Genomic DNA, 22169 nt, shown 5'->3' with positions numbered 1-22169 from the left:
TAAAATCAGTTTGGTGTTAAAAAAAATATTACAAATTCACTTTAGAAAATGAAAGAAAAATTCGAGAAATTGATTTTTTTTTATAATTTCGTTTGAGATTATAAATTTCTAGATTTTTGGATATATATCCTTCAAATTCGACATGTTTGATTTGATTTCAATTTTATTATAATAAAATCATCAACTTGTAAATACATCAAAATCGATAACTTCTTTTTTTATAATTTTGTTTTCAAATTAAAATTATATATATATATATATATATATATATATATATATAGTTTGAGAAGATTCCACTTCAATTTTATTATAATAAATCCATAATCTTGACCTTCAAAATTTTTTTGGATAAAAAAAAATGGAATAAAACTGTGTTAAAAGGTCGATAGAAACATAAAAGTCATGGGGGGAGGCATTGTCATAGAAACATAAAATCTCCATGTTCTAATGACAAAACTGATGCTGATCTGTCCTAGTAAAGATTTACAGAGCAACTACAGAACGTTTCTTCAACCAAAAAAATGGAATTATTGCACCAATTGGCAAATAAGCTCATTATAAACCAATATTGCAACAACTTTTAACAGGCACTGCGAAGTAGTTTTGAGAATGTTAGAAACTGGAAATGCCACCGTCACCTATTCTAGCCGATTCTAGTAGCTCAAGCAGCGAGCAGACTTGGGCAAAATTGCACCAATATCTGCACTATTCAAAGCATTGGCCTCCTTCAGCACTTGAGCTGCCCTGTCAACTTGTAATGCATTGGCCTCCAACAGCATTCCAGGCATATTCCCTGCACACTCAGGCTGCATACACGCACAGGGAGAGGATTAGAGGCAGTCGATTATGAAAGATACCACATCTTATGTTTCTAGAAAGAGAACTTCTAGGAGCCACAAACCTGAAGATTCTCAACAAAGGGGTGGAGACAATTCCCAACGTCTTTCTTGGAGTTTTCAGGAGATTTTGCTGCAGCAAAACACCTGGTAGCTTTTGATCCTCTGCAGGTACTTCCTGCACCTCCACCTTTCTTGTTCTGCCTTTTGCTATGGCCAAAATTTTGAATCCCAACATGCCCATAATTCAGATCTCGATCACGAAAATGTGAGATAGCACGTTTCTATAAAGCAAAATTTAACAGAAATCAAGGAAGAAATGAGCAAATAAAACTAGCAGCATAATGCAACACTAGGAAATGAATTGCAGATAAGATTTTGTTCTTTAAACCTCAATATGAAAAAAATAATCACAACTGTTGGCACTATGATGATTCTTCTTCTCAAAAACTAAAATAAAATAAAACAAGACACAGATATTAAAGGCACAGTAATGGAGACAATCTCCTTTTCTTTAAAAAAGCAAGCTAGGACGTACATGCTGTTGGCAGGACTCTACTGAGGGGTTCTGAGTGCTTTGGTGCATTTGTCCCAAAGAAATCTGATATTTTATAAGTACATAAGAATAACAACTGAAATAAACAGAGGTCTATTCATGAAAAGGCAGTTGCATAAAAGAGAATCCTTACATATGAGCAAAACTGTTGCTGGTAATTCTCAGCTCCCAAAGGATACTGGACTCCCATATTTGCACCAAAATTTTGGAATGAGATTGGATTCTGCAGGAAAGGGATTGGTGGATGGAAAGTAGACAAATTGTAATAAACTGGACCAATTGAAGGTGCAATGACATTGCAGTTAGAAGGATATAATGACAGAGATCGGCATGCAGCAAAATACTTCTCCAGTTCCGCGTGGCGATATTTTTTACAGTGAGCTATTGCCACATAGAGAGATTTCCCCTCAAGCATGATTCCTAAGACAATAGTAACATGAGATTAGGTAATCAGGAAACTGATTATGAACATTGAACTGACAAATAGAAGAAGCAGCATGAAAACAGAGGAAGAGTTAGCTTACCATTCATAGTGTTCAGAGCTTTCTTTGCTTCTTCAGGACTTGAAAAACACACAAATCCAAAGCTTCTACTTACCCCATTATCATGCCGCATCACTTTTGTTGAAATTATCTTTCCACAGGTACTGAATATTTCTCGTAATTTGTTATCATCAATGTGTACATCAAGATTCTTCACATACACATTTGATAATTTCAACTTTTCAATATGGTTGTTGAAAATATCCTTATATTCATGTTGTAATATCTTTATTCTCTCAGCTTTCTTTTGGGCTCTTCCCACAAACAAAGTCCTGGAACCTGTTTCACAAATCATTTCATTTGTTATTAACTTAAATAATATGCAATGAATGGGTAAGTGAAACAAAGAGCAACATGTTCAAAAATCTACCTAGTAGAGAACCATTCAAAGCATCGAGAGCTTTCTTAGCACCTTCTGGTGAATCAAAGTTGACAAATCCAAAACCTCTTGATATCCCATCATTATCCTTCATGATGACAACACTAAAAACCTTCCCAAATACAGAAAACATGTTTTGAAGGGTATCCTCTGTCACATCATCAGCCAGATTTTTTACATAGAGATTTGTAAATTTTGATTCTTCATGAAGTGTGGCTGCTATCCTCTCACTTTTCTTGACGAATTTGGATACATACCTAATAAGAACATGTAATATAAAGATAAATCAAAATAAAATAAAACCAGCCATTAAAAATCAACAATTATAACAAGATAGCCATTGAAAATAAACAAATGTGGAAAAGACAATCTGCCAATCCAAAAACGGTAGTAGAATTACCAATGGAAAAGAAAATACTAGCAAAGCACGTGTATAAGCGAGAAGTCTTGTTAGATCCATTTCTTAGAACAAAAACAATTAAGAAATAATTAATTATGGATTGTAAGTTAAATAAATTGATGTAATGGGTGTACGTGTATAAAAGTATCATAATCTCTTCATCCCTGTTGGGTGGCTTAAAATTGCAGGGAATAAACAAAATTGAACTCCTCAGTTGTATAATTTGTTTATGACAAAAACTCCAATTACCACACCAAAACACATGTTTTGCCATATTTGACCACTTTATGCAACTTTGATTTTCTAGAAACTGCAGCAACATAAAAGATCCAGTGCTTTTATATACTGGATTCCCATCAAGAAGGAAAAAAACCAAGCACCATGCAGTTCTGATTAACGAAGAAACATCATGCAATTCTAAACAATTTGCCTATATCTTCTTTTGCTTTTTCCAGTGAACCAGAGGCCCGTTAATGAAAACCCATCATTCAAAGAAGCATAAAACAGCACAGAAGTAACGCCAAAAATAAAATTGAAAAAAAAGAAGACATCTAGCAGTCAAAAGAAATGGTAATTAAGGTAATAAAAGAAATGGAGAGATCAAGTAAATGGGACTCACAGTGTTTTTCCTTCAAGCATGGTATCATGGAGAGCGGTTCGTGCAGCCAAGGCAGAATCCTCTAAATCAAACTGGACAAACCCAAAACCTTTACTTCTGCCATTTTCTTCAACCACCTTGCAAGAAAGTATAGTCCCAAACTTGCAGAACATACTCTCCAAGCGAGCACTATCAATTGAAGAGTCTAGATTTTTCACAAAAAGATTGCCAATGCCACTCTTTCTTGCAAAAGGGTCCCTCTGCGACCACATTAACCTCATGGGTTTTCCCTTCAAGTACGTATGATTTAGTTTATGGAGAGCTTCAGATGCTGATGAAAATGGAAAAAGAAGCAAACTCCCATTAGAACCAATTTTCAACCAGTACAATCCCCCCCTTCCCAAAAATAAATAAATAAATAAAATCCAAGGACTAAACATATAATTCTGAGGGTATATTAATAGAAAAACCAACCGTTCTACCAACAAAGACTAATGCAACTGATCATTTAGCCAGGCCTGAGTTTTTGTTTTTTGAAAATCACAGCAGCATAAGAGTAATTTTCAATTTTCCTAACTTTCACCAGCATTCAAACTTGGTTACTTAACCGCAGTGGAGTGAAAGAAATTTATATGGAAAAATGAATTAGAGTTCACCAAACGAAACAGAAAATACAGACATCATCACATTAATAAGGAAGAGAAGCAAAAGTGCACAACCCTTCATGAACAGGAAGACAACTTATAGTTTGCAATACCATATCAACATGAGCCAAAAATACCAATATAATCATGTCTAATATATGAACCAGGACATCAAAATGTAGACGTTAATACATGCAGAATGGTGAAGTTTCTGTATCTAATTGTGCTTAGAGGTTGACTTTGAGAGCTAAAAGCAATGTCATTGGAGAAAAAAAAGAAAAAAAAATGTAGGGGAAAAGTAAATCATATTCATATGCAGAGACCTACAGGGAGAGAAACATAGAGAGATAAAAGATAGTGCAAAAGATGATGGTACAGTACATAGAGAGAGAGAGAGAGAGAGTCGAGAAACAAATCTCAGAACCAAAATTAAGCATATAATATACGCAACATGCAGAGAGGGAAGAAAACATTACAATAGCCTACCCCATTAAAATTCACACTCACATAGAGAGGAATTTCAGAGTAAAGCAAAGACTGAAAAGAAGATGAAAAGTATCGAAACATCACAACGGGGAAAAAAGAAAAACCCATGAATCAAACAAAAAAGCATGCATTGAAAAATTCTGAGGAAACGATTCAGAAGATGAAACACAGTCTCACAAAAGCACACTTCCCTAATTCCAATCACGAAACCGAGGAAGTGAGAAGAAGCGCAGAAATAGAAATATCAGAGGAAAAGTTTTTAGATAAACAGAGCTATAATCTGTACCCAAAACTACATGAAAGAGAACAAATGCATATGTAGAAATAGAGAGAGATTGTTTCCACAGAAACTGATAGATAAATAGAACTTCAACAGTTCGAAAGTCCAGAAAGAACTAAAGATCACAACAATACATACGTACAATAGAGATATGAAAGAAAAGCTACAAGAAATGGTTTTTTGAAAAAGAAAGAGAGAAAACATAAAAACCACCCAGTAAAAAAAAACCCAAAACCCAAATCTCCATATTTGAAGAAAGAAAAACCAAGATCCCACAAAATTTTCATACATTCATCAACCTAAATGTATACACAAAGAGAGAGTATAAAAGTTCGTAGAAAGAGTAACAGAGAAACAACCAAGAATCCAAGAAATTCCTCTCGTACTGAGAATGTAGCGATAATGGATTATACCTTGGTTGTGAGAGTAGAAGTTGACATAGCCATAACAAAGAGACTTGCCGGTGAAAGCGCAACGGCAGAGCCGAAGGTTGAAAAAGGGACACACGGAGCAAAACGCAGTTTTCAGGTCCATTTCTGTGACTTCAGGGTCCAAATCACCCACGTACAGCGACCTTCTTTGTCTCAGGTTCCCCGGAGACTGCAGTGACGGTGCCGCCACCATTGATTTTCTTGCTTTCAAAGCAAAGAAAGAGAGAGAGAGAGAGAGAGAGAGAGGGAAGGATTTTAGAGAGAGAGAGAGAGAGAAAGAAGGGTGAGAGGGAAGGATTTTTGCTTTCTGAGGGAAGAGAGAGAGAGGAGGGAACTTTTGTTTGTTATAACGGTGCGCTACTGAGCTCTCAGCGTGTTCTTTTGTAGGTGTGAGTGAATATGTACTCGCTCCAAGTAGGAGAAACTCGGGGTACTCGCTATCAGAAAATGCAAAGTGTACCAAGGTGGCCCCACAAGGATTTTCTTTTAGGTGCCGAACGATGGGCTTTCTACCGTACCAGTGCAACGCGGGAAGAAAAAATACTGCAACAGGGTTTGACTTACACAAATTATCAAATCAGGGTGAAAGGTCAATGTTGGAACACCGGGACGCGAGGGAAATCAGCCTCTAGTGTTGGAACGCTAGCCTTGATGGCGTCCACACTCTGGATACTACCCTTAATAGCGTTTAGAACTCATTTACAAAGATTCTTTGTATTAAGTCAGGTCCGACAAAGAGCGAAGAACTGGAACGCCATTCAAAGTGGCGTTTGGAGAATGGCGTTCGGAGGCAGGACGTGAATTAAAGAAGCCTCCAGCGTTCTAACCTGACACGTCCTAGATATTAAATCAAATCAGATGAAATCAAACCAGATAATTATCTGGTTAGATTTATTAAATTTTTTTCCAAGAAATATAGCTAAATACATCAGGTGAACCTGACTGTTCATCTAGGAATTTATTGTGATTCTTATCTGATTTGAGAATTTGAATTTGTAATTTTAAATTGAATCAAATGAAATCGAACCAGATATCATTTCATTTTTTTTTCAATACATATAATTGAATACATGAGGTGATTCAGACCATTTATCCGAGTAATTGTAGCATTTTCTACCGGTCTAGAGAATTTTGAGTTATATTTGTAAATTGAACCAGATTAAATTGGAGTGAACGGAACTCAATTTTATGCATAATAATGGCAATAATTATACTTTTGCAATATAGTAAATATTATAGCCCATTTTTACTTTTGGGCTAGATTTCTCGCAAATCGTGAACCCCACGAGAAAATCGAGAGTACCAGAATGCTCCACTTGTTGAGAGCTTCGCGGCAATATAAATTTCAAAATTTTCCGACATCATTTTTCGGTGGGTGGAGCGCTCTGGTACTCAGGTTCACGGTTTGCGAGAAATCTAGCCCAAAAGTTGAAATGGGCTAAAATATTTACTATATTGCAAAAGTATAATTATTGCCATTATTATGCATAAAATTGAGTTTCGTTCACTCTAATTTAATCTGGTTCGATTTACAAATATAACTCGAAATTCTCTAGACTGGTAGGAAATGCTAAAATTACTCGGATAAATGGCCTGAATCACCTCATGTATTCAATTATATGTGTTGAAAAAAAAAATGAAATGATATCTGGTTCGATTTCATTTGATTCAATTTTAAATTACAAATCCAAATTTTCAAATCAGATAAGAATCACAATAAATTCCTAGATAAACAGTCAGGTTCACCTGATGTATTCAGCTATATTTCTTGGAAAAAAAATTTAATAAATCGAATCGGATAATTATCTGGTTCGATTTCATTCGGTTTGATTTAATATCTAGGACGTGTCAGACGCTTCTTTAATTCAAGTCCTGCCTCCGAACACCACTTTGAATGGCGTCCCGGTTCCTCGCTCTTTGCTGGACCTGACTTAATACAGAGAATCTTTGCAAATGAGTTCTAAACGCTATTAAGGATAGCGTCCAGAGTGTGGACGCCATCAAGGCTAGCGTTCCAACACTGGACGCTGATTTCCCTCGCATCCCGGTGTTCCAACATTGACCATTCACCCTGGTTTGGTAATTTGTGCAAGTCAGACCCTGTTACAGTATTTTTCCTTCCCGCGTTGCACTGGTACGGTAGAAAGCCCCCGAACGATGTCGTTATCCAAGATGGCATTCTCGAGGGAAATTGAAGGGGAAAAAGAATCCAAAAGTTGAAACTCAAGGCCTGTGACTTCAATTTCAGCTACTCTAGCAGCGTCGCTGTGCATGGTGACTACCAAGGAGGTCTCCGAGACATCAGCTTCATGTCGCCATCTTCAGTTGGCTGTTTCCACACCGACAAGTGAGATACGCACTAGTAACTCCTTGGCTCGAGAAAACACAGGCAACTCCTTTGTAATGCCTGTGTGGGTCAATTGACTATCTTCTTACTCCTCTGGTTATCACATGCTTTTCAGCAGCAACAGACTGTTTAGGCAGCTTCAAGTGTCTTCACTATTCGTGGGGTGAAATCCTCAACCAGTAAAACACCGTTGGATTTCGTCGAGTAATATAAAATGGATACATCATAAAGAACATTATGAAACCCTTCACAAGGGTCATTGCAAAGTTCACACTTAACGGTGTAAACTTAGACAGCAAGTAGGGAGAAAAAATGGGCCTTTTTAATACCTATGACCCTAAGCAACTTCAACATGTATTAAGTAGAAATCAGACAGTAGAACCAATTCATATGACAACTTTATGTATCAGTAGATACAATTTTGGTTACTGTTTTATAACTTTCCCATTTCATCTTTTCACAAATTTGGCTGTGTTTGACTTCATGCTTGATGAAAGGAAGAAGACTGTTATCTTTTGGACCCCCAATGGAATTTGTTTCAACTCAAATTTGTGTGCTTTAATGCATGAAGCACCCCTTCAAATGGTAATCCCCAAGAAGGCAAAATGCTCCAACTGACTTCTAGTTATAATCCAAATTGAACAATCAATGTGCAGAAAGTGACATTGAGAGAAAAAATATTGAATTATTATTCATTCAAAAATCTTAATCTCTAGTATAAGATGTGTTATGGCTGATTAAGCTTGTAACTAAAAACATTTTATCATTCATTTACAATGCTTCATTTTGTGCAATTCGTTCCTATGGCATGATGCATTTACACTGACCAGGAGTATACATAAACAGGCAATGAGGTGAGATTATTGTGAAGTTGTGCGTCGAAAAGCCTCAAATGAACCAAGTGATGTTGCTTTTCTATGAAAATTTCTTGTTCTAGAGTCCTTCAGAACTTCGGCCATCTTCAACAATTCAGATTTCTCAATGGAATATGGATCTTGGTCTAGTTGATTTTCTGGTGACAAATCACTAGCAGTTATCCTACCTGACAAAAATTTCCTATGCCCAGAAGAGGATCCAGAGTGACTATTTCTCCTACCAATTTCGATATCCTTTGTTTCATACATATTTGCACTCTTCAGTCTTCGGATATCTGCAGAAGGTCTAGATGAGTGCCAAGATAATTGTGAAGACAGACTTTGTACTCTATTAGATTGCTGATCACTTGCAGTATCAGTTGCTGTTGAAATACTTGAACTGCCAAGTGGAGAATCAGAATCTTCTGTTCGTCCAGTTTTGCATACTGATGAACCATGATTACAATGCTGATTGTCTTTTCCACGAATAAGTCTCCTTAGCTTGTTGAAAATTTTGATTTTGCTCGAGTTGTTGTTTTTCGGTGAAACTGAAGAATCATCAAAGTCCGATGGGTCTAGAGTAGAGGAAGTGTGAGAGGAAGACCACTGGTCAGACTGAAAATCCATGATGTCAATTCCCTTCTCCCCCATCCCTTCAGTATTTGCATATTCAAGTATTAGCTGTTTTGCTTTCACCTCAGACTCTGGACTGAGGGATTTGCTTAGGTCTCTTGCAACTGTTTTTCCATGTGGGGGATGAAAATTGCGCAACCCATATCTCAAGCAAGCATTCATCCATTGGAGATAGACTAATTCTTCAACATCAGTACATCGGCCTGCTTGAAGTTCCTCAACTTGCTTTGCCAAGTCTCCATTTTCCTGTCTTAGTCGGTTGCTATGTTCTCTTAGTTCTGCTGTCTGCAACAAAATAAACCTAGAAAATAAATCCAAGAACAATGGATATAAAGAAATAGAAAGCATTTATCAAGAATGAACAAATTACCCCAGGATCTTCAAGAACAGAATTTACAAGAATTTGAGTGGACTCCAACTGACGAGCCAATTCAGAATTTTCTATATGCAATCTAAAGTTAGACTCCCTTAACTCTTGTGCCTTGGCCTCCAGATCCTTCAGCTTTTGTAACTTTAATTGAATCTCCGAATCAGTTGCAGCAGCCTTGAGTTCCCGCTCTTGCAACCTAGTTACTCTTTTCTGAAGGGTTAAGATCCGTTCCTTGTTCTGCTCAGATTCAGACCTTAGCATCTTCCTCAATAATTTAATTTTTGCTTTTGCAGCATCTAGATCAGCAATGATTTTTGCATGATCAGCCACTTGTGCCTGTAGTCTTTGGTTATCTGCCTGTAAGGACTCAATCTTGAGATTGAAAAGCTTAGCTTCCATATTGTTTATTCTCAAACGGTTCTGCAGCTCTATCATGGCAGTTTCTTGCTCTTTGAGGCCACAAAACTCAAGCAATTGGACCTCAAGGTTCTTCTCCCTTTCTTGGAGCATTCTTACCGTGGCATTCAGATGTCTGATTTCTTGCACATAGTCATCATTTTCCACATTTTTAATTGCTCTTGAAGTTCCCACGTATGACCTAGGTGTTTCTAGGTCCTTCTTCGTAGATATCCCAGTGTTAATGGCAGTGCAGTCAAATTCCTTCACGAGATCATTAAATTCGGGCAAGAGATACCCATCTTTTTCCCCACCATGTCTACAGCCTGGAGAAAGAACCATAGGGTTATCAGCAGCAATCTTGACTATGCGTGTATCTTCCTGCAAGACAGAAAACCAGAAATAGTTTCCCTTTCATTGTAAGTAAAATGCAGAAACAGCAATTCATCCATTTGCTTAGATGGCAAACATTAATAAAAATTACCACCATATGCACAAATTCCTGTATAAATAAATAGCCATCGTCAACAGTATTGGCAAATGAGCAGAAAAGATAATTTAGTCTTTTGAATTCGCATTTTTGCACCAAAACAGGAGAGAATTTGTGGCACGGACAAAGAAAGAAGATATAATCCACAAAACTTGACCAGTCGTTTAGCAGATATGACAAAACAAAATTTAAAACTAAAAGTATTTTAATGTTAAAAAAAATTTCAAATATTAACAAAATTATGAAAAAACTTACATGGCTTTCTGCTGAACCTGGCTCGATGCTGCCTGAGCTGTGCGTTTTCTTCATTGCAGCTCTTCCTTCTCCATCAACTTCACTTAAATGAACTGAAGCATACATAATCATAATAATAATACAATAAAATGGGGACACAAATATGAAATCCCAGACAAAATTTAGACAAGAACAATCAACCAAAGGCATGCGCAAACCTGGAGGGCGTGGGGAGCGAGGAGGCTTGGAGCATGTATGTCTTCTGCATTTTATGCGAGAATACAGAAATCCAGTAAAAGAAAGAGCTAAAGCCACCCTCAATTTCACTAAAACAGGCCTAATATCGTTCTTTTCTTTCACCATCTTGAGAATGAGGACCTCCAATTGTAATGAAATTGTATACACATAGAAAAAAAAAATGTAAATCATAGGTCTTCTTCGTCATCCTCCATCTACAAGGCCAAGAAAAGAAATATTAGCATGCATAGACTAAATTCAGAAACAGACTATATTCAGAAACAGAAAAGAAATATTGAACCTTTGGCCTTTTTCCTAATTAAAATTAACCCTTGCAAACCCCTTTGAGCCTTTTTATTCCTAATTTTTCTTGAAACCCTTATTGCTACCTAGCAATGAACCAAACACTCCAACCCTTTTCATGAGGATAATTGAATATTAGGTACACTTTATACTCTGATATTAAAAAAAAAAAAAAAGAGAAAAAAATACAATAATAGGGAGAAGAAATGCTTGTCATCTTGTAGAAGTACTAGTATATGTGCTTTTCACTATTGTCATTCAAATTGAAAGAAATCCACCCAAAGTAATTAAAGGAAATGAGTTTGGGGGTGGCATTTTTAGGGACAATCATCAAGAGAAAATGCAATATACAAGTTTAAAGTATCAAAGTGTCCCTCCATTTTTATGTGTTCTGTAAAATATGCTAGCACTTGACAATTCTCATTGTGTATTTCTCTCCTCCATATATATATATATATATATATATATATATAAAATAAATAAATAAAAAGAGAGAAAGAAAAAGAAAAAAAATAATAAAATAAGAAGTGTACCTTATGTTTTCAAGATTGAAAATATTCTCATACTTTGAATCCTTTTTCCCCTTTTTCTTCTTAGCCTCATTTTGAACCCCATGGCCCCATTACATCCCTAAAAAGACCTTTGATCTCTTGATAGTACTTGCTACATTAGTGGAGATAGGAGTAGGGAATTTGCCTATGGGATTGAAAAATTATCCATTCATTCATTTAATTCCATCATTCTATATAGAGACACTTTGACTATTGATTGTCCTATAATTCCTTTTGAGCATGACTCTCTCTTTTGATTGGTTGGTTTGAAAATTTTGAATGATAATTGACTTGATGGCTAAGCGGTGAAAGCTTGGATAAGCATTAGATTCTTTGCATTTTGAAGGATGGGTATATGGATTGTTGGTATGGCTAAAGGTGTGTTAAGTTACTTTAATAGGTGATTTACATAGCTCTTTGGATAAGGCACCCCTAAAAATTGCATTATATTTTAAAGTTTGCTTGAGGACAAGCAAAAGTTTGAGTTTGGGGGTATTTGATACATACATTTTGCATAGTCAATTAGGTTTAATTTCATGGCCATTTTATTTGATTATTAGTCACTTTTAGCTAATTTCATTAGTTATTTAGATAGTTTTTCATAATTGCCAATTTTTAGATTAATTTGTAATTTTACTTTGTTTTGTAGGTAAAATGGTGTTTTTGAGGGACTAAAAAGAAATTTTGCCATTGAGGAGTGATTTCTGCAACCAAAGATGTCAAAAAATAGTTTTACACAATTGCCAATTTTTGGATTAATTTGTAATTTTACTTTGTTTTGTAGGTAAAATGGTGTTTTTGAGGGACTAAAAAGAAATTTTGCCATTGAGGAGTGATTTCTACAGCTAAAGATGTCAAAAATAAGTTTTAAAGTTGAAGTATGCATTGGCCAAATTGCGCATAACTTGCCGCATAAGTTATGCAGTTCTGCATAAGGAGAAGAAACTGTCCCAAGCACCTGCCAAAATCTGCATAAGTTGCTGCATAACTTATGCAGATTCGTGCCTCCCTTATGCAACCCCACATAATTGTGCATAACCTATGCAGTCTTGCACCTTGCTCATGCAGTTTCGCACAAGAGAGCCAGGAACCAGTGAAAACTGCATAAGGGACTACATAACTTATGCAGTCCCACAAAGACTTCATTGATGAGCTGGCAGAAGATTCCCTCAGAAAATCACACCTCAAACACACCATTTTAGGGCTCCTTGTAAAAAAAAGTTATAAATAGACCCTTATCCCATTTTAGAAAGGAGTAGAAAAGAGGGGAAGAAAAGGAAAGGAAAGGGGCAGCAGCTGAAGAGTAAAAAACGTCACTCCCACCATTTCCAAACAGATTTGGAGTTTTCTTTCCTTTATTGCACATTTCCTACCTTTCTTGTATCGGGTTTCTTTAGTTTAGTTTATTTTCATGATTTATTTCCTCTTTTACTTAGAATTTCTTGTGTTAAACATGGATTGTGAGTAGTTTTCTTTGATTCTGGAGTAAGGGATGTAATATTTTAGTTATTTTTATGGATTTGAACTGGGTTAGTCCCAATTTAATGAATTTATGAGGTTTAATCTATTTCTTGTGTGCTTATTCACATGCTTAATGAAGGGCCCCATTAAGTTATGTTCTTAATCCTTGGTTGAAGCACCGAAAGGAGAAAACCAAGTGATAGTTAATCAAGAAATTGGACTTAATTAACTTAGATCTAGAAATAGACTAAGGGTTAAGAGAGTTTTAATAGATTGATTAAAGAACCTAATGGGTCTTGGTTAATTTTAACTCCACGAAAGTAGGATTAAGTTAATTAAGGCACTCTTTGTCTCACTCGAAAGAGTTTTCAAAGGATTTTAGAATTAATCTCCTTTAAACCCATAAATTTCATGAATTGGGCTAGCTAGGGAAAATCCCAAAATGACTTAAATATGAACTCTTAACTCCAGAATCGTCTTTTATCAATTATTGCTTGGAATTTTACTTTTGAGAGTTTAGTTTAATCTCATTTTATTAATTTTCATTATTAATATTATCAATTTCTTTATTTTGCGAATTATTAAATTAGTCATTGTTTGAATTTAGTTTTGCATTTTCATACCTTATGCTTCAAATTCCTGAATTTCTTTTATTAATCTGATTAAAATATAATTTTAACATATTTTATTTTACATCAAAAATTCAATTGAAAACACAACTCTCCGTGGGAACGATATCTTTTTCTATACTACTTGAATGACCCGTGCACTTGCGGTTGGGACACATCAAGTTTTTGGCGCCGTTGCCGGGAAGTTGTTTGTTTAAGATTGAATTCTTGATTATTTTAGTTGTTTATAGTTTTATCTTTGTTATCTTTTCATTTTGTGTTTGTTTGTTTTTTAGGTACTCTTAATCTTTTATGAGAAGAGCTAGAAGCACAAGTGACACATCCTTATTATTTAATCCTGAAATTGAGAAGTTTTGTAGAGCCAACAAGAAAGAAACCAGAAGAAGAAAAGAAGCATTGAGAGCAGCTGAAATTGAACAAGAAATGGCTGAAGAAAGAGTTGGAATTGGTGGTGGTAATGCTGGAAATGATCGAAACAATGAAAATGCAGCTCATGGTGAAGAAGTTGTAAATGCTAATGTGCCTAAGGGAAGTATGATGGATCATGCATTTCCTCATTTTGATGACTTAAGAGAGAGTATAGCAAGACCAAGAATTGATGCAAATAGTTATAAGATGGATTTTGGAGTACTACAAATGATTCAGAATTCTCAATTTGGAGGTCATCCTTTAGAAAATCCTCATACTCATCTTAAGAAGCTTGTTATGATCTGTGACATGCAAAAGCAACCAGGAGTGTCTGATGATGCAGCAAGGCTAAAATTGTTTCCATTCTCTTTGAAAGATAGAGCATTGGATTGGCTTGATTCTTTACCTCACAACTCAATTACAAATTGGGAGCAGCTCACTGATGCATTTCTTGCCCAATACTTTCCACCTGGAAAAACTCAAGAGTTGAGGAATCAAATGATTGCTTTTAGACCAAGAGAAGATGAGACTCTTTATGAGTCATGGATGAGATGGAAGGAGTTGGAGAGACAATATCCACATCATGCCATTCCTAAATGGATGATAAACCATAATTTTTACACAAATGTCACTCCTGCTATCAGAGGAATCATTGATGCTCAAACTGGAGGGGAATTCATCATTAAGCATGAAGATGAAGCTTATGAGTTGTTAGAGAAAATAGCAAAGAACAGTCATTTATGGAGTAGTCCAAGAGGGTCAACTCCAACTCAAAAAAGGCAAGTTGCTGGAATGTATGAGCTTGATCCATTCAACATGATCAATGCCAAATTTGATGCACTCACTAATGTCCTTGCTAAGAAAATGGAGGATTTAAGTATGCTAGTCAGTTCATCATCATGCTCTGGAAGTTCTCAACAAGTTACTTATGCAGAAGGAACAATGAGCTGTGGAGTAGATTATCCTTCATATGCTTGGAGGAATCATCCCAATTTTTCATGGGAGAATCAGCAAAATCAAGCTTCAACTCAGATTTTCCACCACAACAACAAGGGCATCAATACCAACAACCTAGGCAACCACCACCTAGTTTTCAGCAAAAGAATGCAAATCCTGCACCTTTACCAAGACAGCAAGAACAAAGTTCTACCACAGAGGCTTTATTACAACAAATTCTTGCTAATCAAACTAAGCATGATGAAGAGATGAGAAAGATGAAAGCAAGGCTGGAACAAATGCAAACACATAATAGAATGCTGGAAAATCAGATTGCACAACAAGCAAGCTCTTCAGGTACCACATCAATGGGAAGACTTCCTAGTCAGATAGAAAATCCAAGGGAGCAATGTCATGCCATCACACTGAGAAGTGGTAAAATAGTGCATACTGAAAAGAGTGAAAAAGTTGAGAAGAGAGAAAATGAGAAAGATGTCGAGGGAGATGAAAAACAAGAGAGTGTAGAAAAAGGTAAAGAGGAGGTTGAAGAGAAAGAAGAGAAATACATACCTCCAGAGCCTTACAAGCCACAGCTTCCCTTTCCACAGAGATTTCAAAAAGCCAAGCTTGATAAGCAATTTGGGAAGTTCTTAGAGGTTTTGAAGAAGCTATATATAAATGTGCCTTTTATCGATGCTCTTTCCCAAATGCTTTCTTATGCTAAGTTTTTGAAAGAAATTCTCTCAAACAAAAGAAGAGTTGAAGATTATGAGATCAGAGCCTTAATCGAGGAATGCAGTGCTATCCTCCAAAGGAAACTTCCTCCAAAGCTCAAGGATCCAGGGAGTTTTTCAATTCCATGCCACATTGGGGAATCATGTTCTGTAAAAGCTTTATGTGATTTAGGGGCTAGTGTAAGCCTTATGCCCCTCTCCATCTATGAGAAGCTTAACATGGGAGATCTTAAGCTAACCCACATTTCTCTTCAGTTGGCAGACAGATCAATTAAGTATCCAGAAGGGATCTTGGAAAATATACCACTAAAGGTTGGAAAATTTTACATCCCAGTTGACTTTGTCATTTTGGACATGGAAGAGGATTCTCATATGCCAATCATTTTGGGAAGGCCTTTCCTGGCTACAGCTGGTGCTTTGATTGACGTGAAAGGTGAAAAGCTTACTCTTAGAGTCAGAGAGGATCAGTTAGTCTTCAATATTGGTAATGACAAGAAGAAGCAACATGAAGATGTAGACTCTTATTTGAGAATTGATATAGTTGATGAGTTAGCAAAAGAGCACTTTAGAAAGAGCTATCCAAAGGCTTCTCTTGAAAGTTGTCTTGTCCATGAAGGGACTATCAATGATGAAAATCAAAAAGAGGTTGTATTTGCACAATATTTGAAGAGTAATCCACTTTGTCATATGGCACCAATCTTTCAACTTGAGCAAGTGGAGAAAAGTGAGGTCAAGCGACCATCTCCCAAAGAAAAAGATGCACCAAAGGTCGTCAAGAAAGAAATGGTTAGATTTTTAGACAAAGCAACAAGGATCTTCTCATGTGATGGAAAGAAAATGAAGTATAGATTCATTGAAGCACCTATTGGCAATAGAGGCAATAAATTCCAATTCCAGCCACCATGAAGCATGAAAAGGGTCAAGCTAAGGACCATATATTAGCGCTCTTGGGAGGCACCCCAAGTTCTTTTATTTTGCTTTTGTTAATTTACTTTCATTTGCATTACTTTTGTTTTTATCTTAAATCTCCCCAAATTCAATTTTTGACATTGTTGAATCTTATCCTTTGTAGATGCATTTTGAAGAACTAGAGGCTATTGCACTGTTGGGAAGTTATTCTTACTTGATATTTTAATTGTCTACTTCCCCAAAACTGACTTGTTTTAGTTGCCTTTGTTGCAGATTCTTTTGGCTTGTGCAAAGAAGTTTTTGTGAGCTAATTCTACAGCATATGCTGTCAACTATTTCTTATTGGCTGAGGTTGGGTGTATTATCTTCATATATCTATGTTTTTAATGTTAATATGATGGTAAGTGGGTCATTTTTGTAGTTTTGAGCTTATTTGGGTTGTGTGATTCAATATGGACATGCTGCATTTTCTTGGCATAACTTGGAGAGTCCATTTTCTTTTGTGGATAAATGCAACTTTGTGCAGATTTTTTATTGAGCTTTAATGTGCTAAATGTTAATTTGCAGAGTTTGAGTTGAAATGGCATAATTCACAAATGCCTCTTATGTAGAACTCACTTCTATAAGCTTGTATGATGCAATTGTGATGGATTTTGTATATATTGATGTGTTTTTGGTGATAATTTCTCATGATTTATGCCTCATAGAATTATATTTCTTCATTCTAGTGTATTTTTCAAACTTGCAAATCATTTTCAATTGTAATATCAATCTTGTTGAATTGTGCATAAGTAACTGCATAGCTTATGCAGCTTTTAGACTACAAATTTTGCCATTTTTCATCTCTGCTAAAACTTGCATAAGCCATTGCATAACTTATGCAATCCTGCATAACCACAATTTTTGCCATCTTTCATCTCTGCTGCAATCTGCATAAGTGTGTGCATAACTTATGCACTCTTGCATGACTTCAAATTCTGCATTTCCAAAATCTACCGAGACTTGCATAAGGGAGTGCATAAGTTATGCACTTCCGCATAACCACAAATTTTGCTTTCCACTTTCTGCCGAAATCTGCATAAGGGAGTGCATAAGTTATGCACTTCCGCATAACCACACTTTCTGGAAATCCAAAATCTGCCGAGACTTGCATAAGGGAGTGCACGGCTTATGCACTTCTGCATGACCATATTTCCTACACTTCCATTATCAGCCGAAACCTGCATAAGTCAGCGCATAAGTTATGCACTTTGCATAACCAATTTTTCACACTCCCATTTTTTGTCGAAATCTGCATAAGGGAGTGCACAACTTATGCACTTTTGCATAACCACATTTTTTGGGACTCCATTATCTGCCGAAACTTGCATAAGGCAGCGCATAAGTCATGCACTTTTGCATAACTGACTTTTCACTCTACAAATTTCAGTCAAAACCTGCACAACTTAGTGCATAACTTATGCAGTTTCGCACCACTCAACTTCCTGTTATTTCATTTTTTGCCGAAACTTGCATGGGGACCTGCATAACTTGTGCAGCCTGCTTATGCACTGTATATATTTACATACCTCTGCTGGTGTTTGCATATTTTTCCTTGATATATCATTATGCTGCAGCTTTTCAATATACTGCACAGGCTGTGAAACTCCTTCTGCAAATATTCTGCATAGCCTGTGCAGTCCCTTATGCAACTCATGCCATACTGCACAGCTTATGCACTCTCCTTATGCACCTGTTCTGTACAGCATTTATTCTGCATAACTTGTGCAACTTTCTTATGCATCACCATCATCTCTTGAATTCACAATTTAGCTGCTAAATCACTGTCCTATGCCAGGTAACCTTTCACATTTGCTTTTCATTTCACTAATACCTGGTTATTCATTTTTAACTTGAATTTCACTATGCACTACCTTAGACATTAAGGACAATGTCCAATTTTGAGTTTGGGGGTATTATATGCATTAATGTTTTAATTTTGATTTTTGCAAAAAGTTTTCACATTTTAATATAGGAAATAGTATAAAAAAAAAAAAACATTTCATTCCATTTCATTAGCATACACATACATTGTAATTAGATTGCATATATTATATTGTACATATATATATACATACATTATCTAGGAATCATACCATATAGATATTACAAATAGATTTGTTTTATTTAGTTAATGCATTGCTCATTTTTTAGGAATCATGCATCATGAAATAAAATCTTTTGCCAAATCCGTTGAGTATTGAAAAGTTGCCTATGAGAGTGATTTGACTTACCTTTAGTTGGGTTTGTGGATTGAAAGTTTCCTAAGAGGTGCAAAGTTTTGAAGTGTTATCCCTTGCCTATATCTTCTTAGCCAAAAAGCCACCCAACTAGTCATTTGGAGATGGAAGTGTTTAGAGGGAGTTATTGGATATAAGGTAGTCAAATGATGTCTCACCAATCCTAGAACAAATTTTCTAAACCTTTCAAGGCGAAATACTAGCTTATACTTGAAAAGAGAAATGATTAGGAATTCTTTGATTTAAACCTTCTCATTTTAAACCTTTGGCCTTTTTCCTAATTAAAATTAACCCTTGCAAACCCCTTTGAGACTTTTTATTCCTAATTTTTCTTGACACCCTTATTGCTACCTAGCCAATGAACCAAACACTCCAACCCTTTTCATGAGGATAATTGAATATTAGGTACACTTTATACTCTGATATTAAAAAAAAAAAAAAAAGAGAGAAAAAAATACAATAAAAGGGAAAAGAAATGCTTGTCATCTTGTAGAAGTACTAGTATATGTGCTTTTCACTATTGTCATTCAAATTGAAAGAAATCCACCCAAAGTAATTAAAGGAAATGAGTTTGGGGGTGGCATTTTTAGGGACAATCATCAAGAGAAAATGCAATATACAAGTTTAAAGTATCAAAGTGTCTCTCCATTTTTATGTGTTCTGTAAAATATGCTAGCACTTGACAATTCTCATTGTGTATTTCTCTCCTCCATATATATATATATATAAAATAAATAAAAAAAAGAGAGAAAGAAAAAGAAAAAAAAATAATAAAATAAGAAGTGTACCTTATGTTTTCAAGATTGAAAATATTCTCATGCTTTGAATCCTTTTTCCCCTTTTTCTTCTTAGCCTCATTTTGAACCCCATGGCCCCATTACATCCCTAAAAAGACCTTTGATCTCTTGATAGTACTTGCTACATTAGTGGAGATAGGAGTAGGGAATTTGCCTATGGGATTGAAAAATTATCCATTCATTCATTTAATTCCATCATTCTATATAGAGACACTTTGACTATTGATTGTCCTAGAATTCCTTTTGAGCATGACTCTCTCTTTTGATTGGTTGGTTTGAAAATTTTGAATGATAATTGACTTGATGGCTAAGCGGTGAAAGCTTGGATAAGCATTAGATTCTTTGCATTTTGAAGGATGGGTATATGGATTGTTGGTATGGCTAAAGGTGTGTTAAGTTACTTTAATAGGTGATTTACATAGCTCTTTGGATAAGGCACCCCTAAAAATTGCATTATATTGACAAGCAAAAGCTTGAGTTTGGGGGTATTTGATACATACATTTTGCATAGTCATTTAGGTTTAATTTCATGGCCATTTTATTTGATTATTAGTCACTTTTAGCTAATTTCATTAGTTATTTAGATAGTTTTTCATAATTGCTAATTTTTGGATTAATTTGTAATTTTACTTTGTTTTGTAGGTAAAATGGTGTTTTTGAGGGACTAAAAAGAAATTTTACCATTGAGGAGTGATTTCTACAGCCAAAGATGTCAAAAAATAGTTTTTCATAATTGCCAATTTTTGGATTAATTTGTAATTTTACTTTGTTTTGTAGGTAAAATGGTGTTTTTGAGGGACTAAAAAGAAATTTTGCCATTGAGAAGTGATTTCTACAGCTAAAGATGTCAAAAACAAGTTTCAAAGTTGAAGTATGCATTGGCCAAATTGCGCATAACTTGCCGCATAAGTTATGCAGTTCTGCATAAGGAGAAGAAACTGTCCCAAGCACCTGCCGAAATCTGCATAAGTTGCTGCATAACTTATGCAGATTCGTGCCTCCCTTATGCAACCCCACAGAATTGTGCATAACCTATGCAGTCTTGCACCTTGCTCATGCAGTTTCGCACAAGAGAGCTGTGAACTGTTGAAAATCGCATAAGGGACTGCATAACTTATGCAGTCCACTTATGCAGTCCCACAAAGACTTCATTGATGAGCTGGCAGAAGATTCCCTCAGAAAATCACACCTCAAACACACCATTTTAGGGCTCCTTGTAAAAAAAAGTTATAAATAGACCCTTATCCCATTTTAGAAAGGAGTAGAAAAGAGGGGAAGAAAAGGAAAGGAAAGGGACAGCAGCTGAAGAGTAAAAAACGTCACTCCCACCATTTCCAAACAGATTTGGAGTTTTCTTTCCTTTATTGCACATTTCCTACCTTTCTTGTATCGGGTTTCTTTAGTTTTAGTTTATTTTCATGATTTATTTCCTCTTTTACTTAGAATTTATTGTGTTAAACATGGATTGTGAGTAGTTTTCTTTGATTCTGGAGTAAGGGATGTAATATTTTAGTTATTTTTATGGATTTGAACTGGGTTAGTCCCAATTTAATGAATTTATGACGTTTAATCTATTTCTTGTGTGCTTATTCACATGCTTAATGAAGGGCCCCATTAAGTTATGTTCTTAATCCTTGGTTGAAGCACCGAAATGAGAAAACCAAGTGATAGTTAATCAAGAAATTAGACTTAATTAACTTAGATCTAGAAATAGACTAAGGGTTAAGAGAGTTTTAATAGATTGATTAAATAACTTAATGGGTCTTGGTTAATTTTAACTCCACGAAAGTAGGATTAAGTTAATTAAGGCACTCTTTGTCTCATTCGAAAGAGTTTTCAAAGGATTCTAGAATTAATCTCCTTTAAACACATAAATTTCATGGATTGGGCTAGCTAGGGAAAATCCCAAAATGACTTAAATATGAACCCTTAACCTAATCGCTTTTTATCAATTATTGCTTGGAATTTTACTTTTGAGAGTTTAGTTTAATCTCATTTTATTAATTTTCATTATTAATATTATCAATTTCTTTATTTTGCGAATTATTAAATTAGTCATTGTTTGAATTTAGTTTTGCATTTTCATACCTTATGCTTCAAATTCCTGAATTTCTTTTTATTAATCTGATTAAAATATATTTTTAACATATTTTATTTTACATCAAAAATTCAATTGAAAACACAACTCTCCGTGGGAACGATATCTTTTTTTATAATATTTAAACGACTCGTGCACTTACGGTTGGAACACATCAGTCTCGAACGCATTGATTTTGAACTGGGAAATGAACCCAACAGTAACGCTTTGATTGCTGCTTGTAGTCTCTGTTAAATATAAAGTGCTTTCTTTTCCGATCCCTGATCAGAATGATAAAGCGCTTTCATTTTCAATATCAATCAATCGATCAATAATATATAATAAAACAAGCACACGCAGACTCAACATATT

The 22169-nt window shown here is 35.4% G+C and overlaps 2 protein-coding genes and 1 non-coding gene across 3 annotated transcripts; all 3 read right to left on the bottom strand.

Annotated features, from left to right (window-relative positions):
* Positions 1 to 388: 388 nt before the first annotated feature.
* LOC110645718 (polyadenylate-binding protein 6) lies at positions 389 to 7425 on the bottom strand. Its single transcript, XM_058148078.1, has 9 exons — positions 7252 to 7425; positions 5135 to 5369; positions 3333 to 3642; positions 2305 to 2570; positions 1917 to 2213; positions 1526 to 1812; positions 1375 to 1437; positions 902 to 1120; positions 389 to 806 (listed from the first exon to the last, which is right to left on the bottom strand). The coding sequence occupies exons 1-9, from the start codon at positions 7423 to 7425 to the stop codon at positions 654 to 656; spliced, it is 2004 nt and encodes a 667-aa protein (XP_058004061.1). The 3' UTR covers positions 389 to 653.
* A 785-nt stretch (positions 7426 to 8210) lies between these two features.
* On the bottom strand, positions 8211 to 10950 carry LOC110645734 (protein CHUP1, chloroplastic-like). The gene is made up of 4 exons (XM_058149034.1): positions 10695 to 10950; positions 10498 to 10589; positions 9357 to 10133; positions 8211 to 9271 (listed from the first exon to the last, which is right to left on the bottom strand). Exons 1-4 carry the CDS (start codon positions 10903 to 10905, stop codon positions 8360 to 8362), a joined length of 1992 nt encoding a protein of 663 aa, XP_058005017.1. The 5' UTR covers positions 10906 to 10950; the 3' UTR covers positions 8211 to 8359.
* A 3597-nt stretch (positions 10951 to 14547) lies between these two features.
* LOC131181263 (small nucleolar RNA R71) lies at positions 14548 to 14655 on the bottom strand. The gene has a single exon (XR_009149889.1). It is a non-coding gene; the product is annotated as a small nucleolar RNA R71 (small nucleolar RNA).
* Positions 14656 to 22169: the final 7514 nt, after the last annotated feature.

This window comes from Hevea brasiliensis, chromosome 6 (assembly GCF_030052815.1).
Source record: "Hevea brasiliensis isolate MT/VB/25A 57/8 chromosome 6, ASM3005281v1, whole genome shotgun sequence".
Taxonomy (NCBI): domain Eukaryota; kingdom Viridiplantae; phylum Streptophyta; class Magnoliopsida; order Malpighiales; family Euphorbiaceae; genus Hevea; species Hevea brasiliensis.
Note: the sequence above shows the minus strand (reverse complement) of the source record. Positions and strands in the feature narration are given on the sequence as shown.

Coding starts and splice junctions, on each gene's coding strand:
- LOC110645718 (XM_058148078.1), bottom strand. CDS start 7,425: ATGCACAGCGACGCTGCTAGAGTAGCTGAAATTGAAGTCACAGGCCTT. Junction 2,214..2,304: donor TTTGAATGGTTCTCTACTAG/GTAGATTTTTGA, acceptor TTTGTGAAACAG/GTTCCAGGACTTTGTTTGTG. Junction 1,813..1,916: donor AGCTCTGAACACTATGAATG/GTAAGCTAACTC, acceptor CTATTGTCTTAG/GAATCATGCTTGAGGGGAAA.
- LOC110645734 (XM_058149034.1), bottom strand. CDS start 10,905: ATGATTTACATTTTTTTTTTCTATGTGTATACAATTTCATTACAATTG. Junction 10,134..10,497: donor CAGGTTCAGCAGAAAGCCAT/GTAAGTTTTTTC, acceptor TCTGTCTTGCAG/GAAGATACACGCATAGTCAA. Junction 9,272..9,356: donor CTGTTCTTGAAGATCCTGGG/GTAATTTGTTCA, acceptor ATTTTGTTGCAG/ACAGCAGAACTAAGAGAACA.